General features: G+C 48.6%; 1 protein-coding gene across 1 annotated transcript; it reads right to left on the bottom strand.

Annotated features, from left to right (window-relative positions):
- Window positions 1–2337: 2337 nt before the first annotated feature.
- On the bottom strand, window positions 2338–7986 carry POLE4 (DNA polymerase epsilon 4, accessory subunit). The gene is made up of 4 exons (XM_060232665.1): window positions 7439–7986; window positions 6558–6642; window positions 4336–4377; window positions 2338–2593 (listed from the first exon to the last, which is right to left on the bottom strand). Exons 1-4 carry the CDS (start codon window positions 7670–7672, stop codon window positions 2580–2582), a joined length of 375 nt encoding a protein of 124 aa, XP_060088648.1. The 5' UTR covers window positions 7673–7986; the 3' UTR covers window positions 2338–2579.
- Between the last annotated feature and the right edge of the window lie 2637 nt (window positions 7987–10623).

The following is a 10623-nucleotide window of genomic DNA, read 5'->3' as shown; positions in this document are numbered from 1 at the left end:
GCAACTTAAAAATGGGCTTTTCTCTGTGCTAAATTAATGACACAAATGAAGCCATGTGTAGGGAAGCGTACCCAAAGTTTATTTTAACTTGTGAAGCTGGACATATGTGGGAAACAAGTTATTTGGTTCAATAAGGAGTCAGGCTGTCTCTTAAAAAGGAAGATAAGAAAAATACCTTTCTATGCCATTTACTTTTCCTTTGTTCTTGACCTTCTTTCTCAATTACTTAGCCTTCCATCCTCATTTACATCTTCCCTTCCAGCCATTAGACTTCCTTACCTACTTTGTACTGTCTGCTTCCTTATACTCTTGAATTCAGCAGGAGCTCACAGAAGCATAGCTCCTAAACCTAACGGCTCCCCTCCTCCTCCCCATCTACCTACCTTGTCCACTGAATAGTAGGTGCAGCTGCATAACAATCTCTGGATTAGGAAAGCAGCCAGCCAGCCAGCCACCAGGGGCTTTGCCACACACCCAGCAGCCCTCATTATCCCCTGGAGAAGCCCACACCACCTTTTCTCCACTTCTTATGTGATTTTGGGTGGCAGGTGGCTTGCTGGCCTTTTGACAGGGGGTGGGTGGCCAAGGAGAGCCCCAGGTGAGCGAGGCCTGCTTGGGCTGACTGGATCTCTAGCCAGCTCAAGCAGGTCTCACTTGCCTGGGGTTCTCCTTTCTTGCGTCAGGTTGCTTTTGGCTGGTGGGGGGCGGCATATGCTAATGAGCTCCACCATCTATTTTTCTACAAAATGACCCCTGCTTATACTTTAAAAGTTTGAGTAAATATGCTGGGGAGGAACAGGACCGGCTACCTTGTGGAATGGTAAAAAGGTAAAGATAAAGGTAGTCCCCTGTGCAAGTATCAGTTGTTTCCGACTCTGGGGTGACGTTGCTTTCACAACGTTTTCATGGCAGACTTTTTACGGGGTGGTTTGCCATTGCCTTTCCCAGTCATCTACACTTCCCCCCCAGCAAGCTGGGTACTCATTTTCCAACCTCGGAAGGATGGAAGGCTGAGTCAACCTTCAGCCAGCTACCTGAACCCAGCTTCTGCTAGGATCGAACTCACGTTGTGAGCAGAGAAGCTCAGATTGCAGTACTGCAGCTTTACCACCCTGTACCACAGGGCTCTTTCTTGGGATCTCTTTGCCTTAGTCTAAATCAGGGGTGTCAAACTCATTTGTTGTGAGGGATGGATCTGACATAAATGAGACTTTGTCAGGCCAGTCCATGTTGGGCCAGGCCAAGCGTGTACCTATTTAAGATTAGGTAGCAGAGATATCAACTTTACAAAGGACACAGACAAACACAATTATTATTTTTTAAAATCCCTACAATAAAACATGCTTAAAACATTAGAACTCTTTGGTCTTAAAGGTGCTTTCTTTGCATCTCTTCCATGGGATCCAGGGAACTGGGCAAAGGAAGCTCTGGCTCTTTTCTTCCTTCCCCAGGGGACCAGGAGGGGGAGGAGCCTCAACCAATAGAGGGAAGAGAGGCTTGGCTCAGTAGCTCTGCTATGGGATTGAGAGAACCTGGAAAAGCAAGCTCTGCCTCCCCCCCTTCCTCCTTGAGAGGAGCCTCAGCCAATGGATAAAACAGAAGTTTTGCTCTGTAGCTCCTGTGCTATTGAGCAAGCCTTGCAAAGCAAGTTGTTATGCAGAAGGAACCAAGAGAGGGGGAGAAGGAAGCAGATGACCAGCCAGTTGCTCAGGGGCCTGATAGCTCTTCGGAGGCCTGCTTTGGCCCCTGGGCTGCAGGTTTGACACCCCTGGTCTAAATGAACCTACTTGTTCAGGAGAGAACCTGCTCCAAAGCGTGACAATCTGCTATCCTGTTCGGAGCCTTCTCTGAAGGGATGCCCTAAAAAGCACAGGCCAAATCTGTCTGAAATCAGCAGCCTGTCCCTCCTTTTAGGCAATAGTTTTTCGCAGGCTCTGATACAAAGGCAAATTTGGATAGGCAGAGAAGCTGGGGGGGAACGGGGGCACCACCCAATCCCACTGATAAGGAAACAAAGCAGGCAAGAGAGAGGACCATACAGCGCTCGTGGATTCTCGCTGAAACATTTTATGGGAACCTCCTATGACTGAAGAAGGAATTCTATTGTGTAAATAGATGGCTGTATTTACAGCTTCCCCCCAGCAGGGGTCAGGCAAGTTAGCTTGTTATGAGTAGGCATCTTGCTATTGCTAGAAGGGTTGTTTTAGGTGTTCTATAGCTCAGTTTTGCTGAGCCTGGGCTTTACCCAACAGTTGTATGATGCTCTATCCCCTCTTGTTCCTGGAGAACCACTGACTGGGGACAGCTCTGATGCAAAATCAAAATACAACACAAACGTAACGGGGGAAAAATGTGTGTATTGAAAGTGCATAAACTTTGTACAAACCACTATAGTATACTGGGGAAAAGTTTCCCATTTCATGCTTAAACCTGGGGAAAGCTTCCCATTTCAGGACTACTTTGGACCCAGTGGGCTGGCAGACAGACACGGATCTTCTGCCTTCTCAAAGGGTATCGTCCCTCCGACTCTTCAGCTCAGCCAGGTTCTTTTTCCTTCCAGAGACTGCCCTTTGCTCTCTTCAGTCCAGCGTACCTAGCTCCCGGAAAGAAAGCACACCTTGAGACACATTTGCTGGTCTGAGTATAATCAAAGGATCAACACAGCCTTTTGGTTTTATGGCATATGCGACCTGTGCCCACAGTGGGAAGAACAAAGTAGAAGCCAAGGTTCACCTTTAAGACCAACAAAGTTTTATTCAGAGTGTAAGCTTTTGTGTGCTCGAAGCACACCATCAGACCTGACTCCTCATCTGATGAAGTGTGCTTAGAGCACACGAAAGCTTACATTCTGAATAAAACATTGTTGGTCTTAAAGGTGACACTTGACTCCTACTTTGTTCTACTGCTTCAGACCAACACTGCTGCCCACTTGGATCTATCCACAGTGGGAAGAGACGGCTGCATTCTGAGCTGGCTTGACAGACTGCACCACTTCAGCTGCAGGTAGTAACTGCCTTTTGTGAAAGCTCCAGTATATTTTTAAAACCCCATGCAATCAGAAAACTCATTCTATTAGAAGCATTCCAGTCCCCCCAGTTGTTGCTATCCTTCATTTTTCCATTTGGAGGGAGAATCCAAAAAAGCCACACACTGTCCCCAGTCTGAAATGCTGAGTGCTCTGCTGTACTATCTTAGAAATGTACTGTTTACTAGCCTTCTAAGTGCTAATGAGGTCTTCAATTCATTCTGCCTGGTGTGTGTGGGATTGCAGAGTTCAAATATGTGTAAGATCATGTCTGGGAGAGGGCCTGAATTAGAGCCCACATCCCCCATGCCTCTTCTCCCATGGCGAAACCTACATCAGGAGGCAGCAGGAAACAAGTAGGAAAAGACAAACATCAGGGAAAGAAATATGCCTGTCAGAGTCCCTGCAACTAACTAGCATTTCCTCAGGCAAGTATACACATTTGCATCCAAGTGAAACAGCCTTATAGCGAATCAAACCGTTGGTTGGCCAAGGTCAGTATTGTCTACTTAGATTAGCAGCTGCTCTCCAGGATGTCAGGCAGAGCTCTTTCACGTCATCTCTTACCTGATCCTTTTAAGTGGAGATGCCAGGGATAGAACCTGGGACCTCCTGCATGCCAAACAGATGCTTTACCTCTCAGCCACAGCCCCTCCCCTTCGGCTTCCCTCAAGAGCCTGCTTCCTTTTAAAAAGGCCGCTTCAGGCAGTTTAACAAAATCATCAGAGGCCTCCTAAGATCGCCGTCTACCACCTTCCCCCCTCCCCACACCCATTCTTACTGGATCTGCCTATGCTGTTGATTGCTACTTTAATGAGTCTGACTGCCTTTTTTTTTTTGAAAAAAAATCAGACCAACTTCCAGCTGCTTCTAAAAGACGCCAGAGAATATGGAAGAGAAATAGTTCAACGGAATAAAATCCCACGTCAACTTTCTGCAGCTTTTTTGAGCCTGACTGTGATTTATTTATTTAGATTTTCAAACCGCCCGTCCCTGTAGAGCAGGGCTCAGGGTGGTGTGCATCAGTGTAAACACAGATACACGCGTGCAATAAAATCATATTTCAAATCCCTACCATATCACAGCAGCAATGCGGCTGCCCTCTATTTTTTAATATTTCAAATGGACACATCCCCCGAGGCAAAGCTGCCCGCCCCCTTGACATCTGTCCCAAGCGGGTCTCGCTAGCTTAAGCGAAGACCTTTGCCGTAAGAGCAGCCTCAGCTTCCCTAATCTGAAGTCTAAGTTGATTCCGTTCCAGTCGGCTATTCCGATGCAAAATACCGAATAGACGTTAGCCAGTGTCGTACCTTCCAGAAAGGCAAATTCATCTATTGCTTCGATGGCATTGTCTGCAACAGAAAAAAAAATGACCAGAAGGAGCAGGGGAGAGAGGGAGAAGGGAAAAAAATATTTATTTATTTATTTATGATTTATATCCCGCCCTTTCCACCAAGGTGGCTCAGGGCGGCTCACAACAGGTAGTCAAACATAAAATTAAATTGGTATTTAAATATATAAACATTTAAAACCTTAAAAACATTAAGCATTACAACAGTATGTATAGCAAGAATCTGGTAGAGCTACATTTAATTTCCTATGTCAGTTAGGTGTAAGCTAGCCGGAAGAGGGTTGTCTTACAGGCCCTGCAGAACTGAATAAGGTCCCGCAGGGCCCTCACCTTCTCCGGCAGCTGGTTCCACCACACAGGGGCCATAACAGAGAAGGCCCTGTCCCTAGTAGATTTTAGGTGGGCTTCTTTTGGCCCGGGGATAGCGAGAAGATTTTGGGTTCCGATCTCAGTACTCTCTGGGGAACTGCTGCCTGACACACTGCGAAGGTAGCTAAGGCTAAGTACTAGCTGGAGAATCAGATCGTAGCTAGGTAAGTTCTAGCCACCTAGTTCAAATCGACTTGAAATCTGAACCCAGCTTCTCCCTACCCAACGGTTTTACCAGATCCCTTATTTTTACTTTATTTAACTTATTGCAACCCACCCCTACGCCTTGCAGCACAGGGGAGGCTGAGTTAGAAGTCCAACTAAATAAATAAATAAAGTGTAATAAAACGAATGAAATGTAGTGGAAGGGTGGTCAGACTATGATCTTTCTCCCCAATGGAGACTCAAAAGCAGCTTACGTAATTCTTCTCTGCTACATCCTTATCCTCACAACAACCTTGTGAGGGAGGTTAGGCTGCAGGAGTGTGACTGGCCCAAGGTCATCCAGGGAGCTTCCATATCACAAATGGGGATTCGAACCTGGGTCTCCCAAATACAAGTCCGACACTCTTAAACACTGCACTACACTGCCTTGCAACTGCACACAACCTCTCAAGCATCTGGCACCATATGTTTTTTTTATAGACCCCCTTCTCTGTGCCTTGTCTACCCCCGTCCCTTACCTCCTGCGTACATCCTTTCTTCAACAGTGCAATTCCAAGCAGAGAATCCTACTAAAGTCTGCTCAGCAGGACTTACTCCCAGGAAAGTGTTCTCAGGATTGCACTGTAAGTCTCTGCTCACCATTCCCAACTCCTCCACTTGCAGCTGCTGGAATGGCCTTGGTTCAGCCATAGCTATCGCAGGAGTTGTCCTTGAAAGGGCAGCTGCTGTGAGAGCCCTCTCAGCCCCACCCCCCTCACAGGGTGTCTGTTGTGTTGTGGGGAGAGAAGACATGGGAGATTGTAAGCCGCTCTGAGTCTCTGATTCAGGGAGAAGGGCGGGGTATAAATCTGCAATTCTTCTTCTTCTTCTACGTGCGATGCCTCCTGCAGTTATTCTGCATCCAAAGGTCTAAGCTTGCCCACCCTTCCACTACAGCCAGTTTGGTGTAGTGGTTAAGTGCGTGGACTCTTATCTGGGAGAACCTGGGTTTGATTCCCCACTCCTCTACTTACAGCTGCTGGAATGGCCTTGGGTCAGCCATAACTCTCATAGGAGTTGCTCTTGAAAGGGCAGCTGCTGTGAGAGACCTCTCAGCCCCACCCACCTCACAGGGTGTCTGTTGTGGGGGGATAAGATATAGGAGATTGTAAACCACTCTGAGCCACTGGTTCAGAGAGAAGGGCGGTCTTCTTCTTCTTCTTCATTTCATTTATTTTATTACACTTTATTTATTTAGTTAGTTGTACTTCTAACCCAACCTCCCCTGTGCTGCAAGCTTTTCTTCTGCTAGGGGTAAAGTGCAGATGACTGGGGAAGGCAATGGCAAACCACCCCATAAAAGAAGTCTGCCACGAAAACGCCGTGATGCGACGTCACCACAGAGTTGGAAACGACTGGTGCTTGCACAGGGGACTACCTTTTTACTTTTTAAAATGTCTGCTTCTAATGCTGACGCATTCAATGAGCAGCCGTAAGAATTCCATACACTCCGATTGCAGCGACAGCTCAGAACTGTCCCCTGGCGATCCTGCCTTCAGCCTATGGGGTCATCAAGGAAATATAGTCATCTGCCAAAACTTATTTGCAAAAAGGATGCAATGCGCAGAGCTGTAACAGCACTGCAGATGAGGAGGATATGCTTCCCACCTAGATCTTTCCTCTGTAGGGTTTTCCTTTTTCCTTGCTGGGCATAGATGTAGGCATCTTTTGCAATCGTTTCCACAAACAACTCCTGGAGGAGAGATTAGGGAGCAGAGGGAAAGGCACTTTGTCAGTAACATCAGTTTGGTGATGACTTCCAAGCCCCATCTAGCGCTCAGGAAGAACTCCAGTCATACCAAATCCTTCGGGATGGTTAGTAGGGTTGCCAGCCTCCAGGTGGGGCCTGGGGATCTCCTGCTTTTACAACTGAACTCCAGCTGCAAAAATCAGCTCCCCTGGAGAAAATGACTGCTTTGAACGATGGACTCTATGACATTACCCTGCTGAGGCCCCTCCCCTCCCCAAACCCCGCCCTCTCCTGGATCCACCCCCAAAGTCTCCAGGGATTTTCCAACACAGACCTGGCAACCATACTGGCTAACCAAAGAGTTCTGAGGGGGTACTTAAGTCCCCAGGAACGCAGTGCTACTTCAACTTACCACTACCGGGCTGTTGTTCATCACGCAACAGACAGACCTCATTTATAACCCACCTTGGAATTCCAGCAGCATTAATAATTATTTTTCCTTGGAATTCCAGCAGCATTAATTATTATTAGCAATAATGGTAACCACAACTATGCCAATTACTAATTGTTATAAACTATGCTTAACAATAATTATTGCTGGAAATTATTAACGATTAGCAATGCATATTTATTAACGTTAATAATACACGAGCGCCAACCTAAAGCTGTCTCCCCCCCCCCCCCGCAACAAACGGGAGTCCTATCCAATCACCAGGCTCCGTAGCCCCGCCCACTACCATTAAATCGGCCACAAGCGCGAGCCTCAGCGCAGGCTACGTCACAGGCCCCGCCCTCTCACCGTGGCGCGCGCCAAGATGAAAACGGCTTCTTGGCTGGCGAGCGTGACGTCGGGGTCCGCCTTGACCAGCGCCTTCACCCGCGCTAACGGGAGCCGAGCTGGCCGGGCCGCGCTCAAAGGTGCCGAAGCCAAGGCGGCGGAAGTTGGAGCTGAGGACTCAGGGTCCTCCGCCGGCGGCGGTGCCGCTGAGGAAGCTACCGGCGGCGCTCCGTCGGCTCCCGCCATCGCCGCCATCTTGGGCTGCCGTTGTTAGTGCGCCTGCGCGTTAGCCCGGCTGTCAATCAGAGGGACAGTTCCCGCCCTTCTTCCGAGGCCACGCCTGGTCGTTCTCCACGTGCTCTCAAATAGGTTTTGTTGACGGCGAATTAGCGGGACGGTAGTGTTTATTTTCAGTGTGGATTATGTGATAGTTTGGGTTTGTATTTAGTATTCTTGTCACACGACTTAATTGGAGATATTGGACGATGCTAGGATACAGACGAAGCTAAGCATTGCTTTTAATAACAAGAAAATCCAATTACTCATGTTATTTGTTGAGCTGGTCCACACCGAATTGCAAAAGCAGACACCATTTCATGCTGTTTATTAAGCCAAGTCAGAATAAACAGGCGACAATGTGCAAGCTTTTGAGTTCTCCAGACTCTTTATTGGCTGGATGTTTAAAGGGAGGAAGTAAAGAAGAAAAGAAAGGCTTTGGTCTTGAGACATTCCCTCCACCCCCCGCCTTCATTTGTAGAGCTACTGTGCACTTTGGGTGCAGGAATTGATGTCTGATTGTTAAGGTTGCCAGTCCCCAGGTGGGAGCAGGGGATCCCGGGTTTAGAGGCCCTCTCCTTGCTTCAGGGTCATCAGAAAGTGAGGGGTGGAGTAATGTCTGCTGGGCACTTATTCCCTATGGAGACTGATTCCCATAGGGTATAAGGGAAAATTGATTTGTTATCTGGGGCTCTGACGGAGATGTTTTTTCAGGTAGATACACCAAATTTGCTGCACAGCTTCTGGTAGCTCTCCTCAAAACACCTTCCAAGTTTCAAAAGTATTGGGCCAGGGGGTCCAATTCTATGACCGCCCCCAAAAGTGCCCCGTCCTTCATTATTTTCAATGGAGGGAAGGCATTTAAAAGGTGTGTGGTCCCTTTAAATGTGATGGCCAGCACTCCCTTTGGAGTTCAGTTATGTTTGTCACAACCTTTCTCCTGGCTCCACCCCAATGTCTCCTGGCTGCACCCCCAAAGTCCCCAGATATTTTTTGAACTGGACTTGGCAACCCTACTGGATGTCCTCTAGGTCAGTGGTCCCCAACCTTTTTGGCCCCGGGGACCAGCTCCAGGGCCAACCCGCCAGCCGCAGCCATAGAGTTGGCCGGGTGGGGGGACCCAATTCGGCCTGCCCCCCCCGGCGCCTCCTTCCTGTTTTCCTCCCCCATTTTCCTCTTCTCTCCTCCCCCCCCAAGCAGCCTCGCTACCTCTTAAAGGTGCAACTTGACTCCTACTTTGTTCTGCTTCAGACCAACACGGCTGCCCACCTGGATCTATCCTCCCCACCCCCCCCCACCCCCAGTTTTCCTCCTTCACTCCCCGTGCAGCCTTGCCACCTCTTCCCCCGTCTTTTCAACATTTTAAGCCTGGGGAGGACAGGAAGGGAAGAGAAGGAGGTGACAGAGGAGGAGGCAGGCACGCCGCAGCTGCAGAGCCCAGGGCAGGCGACGGGCGGCAGCAGCGTCAAGCGATGCTGCTGCAGTGGTTTTCCCCGGCTGATCGGTGGGAGGGGGGGGGGGCAAAGGAAGAAGGAGGAACCGGGAAAGGAGGAGCTGCTGTGTGTGGGGGGGGCGACGAGGTTGCGCGGTCCATGAAAACAGGCCGTGGCCCAGTACTGGTCCCCGGCCCGGGGGGTTGGGGACCCCTGCTCTAGGTGTTCTGGATAGACAAAGGAAGCTTGGAAACATAACTGAAAATATAAGAACCAGCAGTTTATCAAATGTCTGTTATTTCCCCGCCATCTTTCCACCAGTTTGCTTAATAGGGTATGTATGGTCTTCCCTCTTCGCCCTGCTGTTCTCACAACAGCTCTTCGAGGAAGCCAGGGTGAGAGGAAGTGACTCGCCCAAGGTCAGGGGTCTTTATGGCTGAGCAGAGATTTGAATTTGGATCCCACCATATCCTAGTCTGACACGTTAACCACAGTTGGAGTGCCAAAAATGACTGAGAAGGCTTACAGTGAGATGAAAGTTCTTGTCTGGGGTTCAGTTTCAGCTCTGGAGCCTGTTTACAGACAACATAAAACAATCATAGAGGCTACCTCTGATGATGTACAGGCTGCTTGCATTGGATAGATGAGAGCTGATATAGCAGGATGGTGGTAATGGGAAGTATGTTGGAGTTAGACCAGGAAGAACCTGAGGCCAGATCCCCACTATGGGCCAAACCAGATATGCATGAAGAGTTCTGTAATCAGAGTTCTAAGTGATTTTTTAAAAACCTTGACCGATAATAAAACCAACATAGTGGTGGCAGATGGCTCTGAAACAATGTTGTTTTAATCTGGCCAGACAGTCGGATTTCCAGTGGCTCATCAGGAGCCTTGCCGGGCAAGAGCCCTAGCTGGCTGTCTGCTTACTAAAAACGCTTAGGCTGTGATCGCACACGCTAAATAATGCACTTTCAATGTACTTTCCAACTGGATTTTGCCAGTTCACACAGTAAAATCCAGTTGGAACGTGCATTGAAAGTGGAATGAAAGTACATTATTTAGTGTGTGTGATCGCAGCCTTAGTGGGCATCAGGAAAGGTGTTGGCGGGTACCACGTTGAGGACCCATTCTGTGTTACTACCACTGTTTTACAGATGGTGAGCTGTGACTTTCCAGAGGCCACCGGGGTCTTCCCAGATCATGTAGCTCATTCTCCAAGCAACTAGTTTATATACCGGCTCCCATCAGCTTTCCTACTAAATCTGTTAGTCTTTACAGTGCCACAAGCTGATTCTTGATTGGGTTTCATAGCAACGTACCTTGGGCTTGAATGACGTCATCTGAGATGTCATTTCCCATTAAGCTTAAAGGCATTCAGATGGCTGCTGGCTTGCCTCTCGGTAGAGATTATTAGGGAGAGAAAGATAGCGTCTCTATGCCTTCTGCCTTCAGACGTGCTCCAATCCCACAGCGAGGCATGATCCGGCCGTACCGGAA

This window comes from Heteronotia binoei, chromosome 2 (genome assembly GCF_032191835.1).
Source record: "Heteronotia binoei isolate CCM8104 ecotype False Entrance Well chromosome 2, APGP_CSIRO_Hbin_v1, whole genome shotgun sequence".
Classification (NCBI taxonomy): domain Eukaryota; kingdom Metazoa; phylum Chordata; class Lepidosauria; order Squamata; family Gekkonidae; genus Heteronotia; species Heteronotia binoei.
The sequence above is the reverse complement of the archived record's forward strand: the minus strand, read 5'-3'. Positions and strand labels throughout refer to the sequence as shown.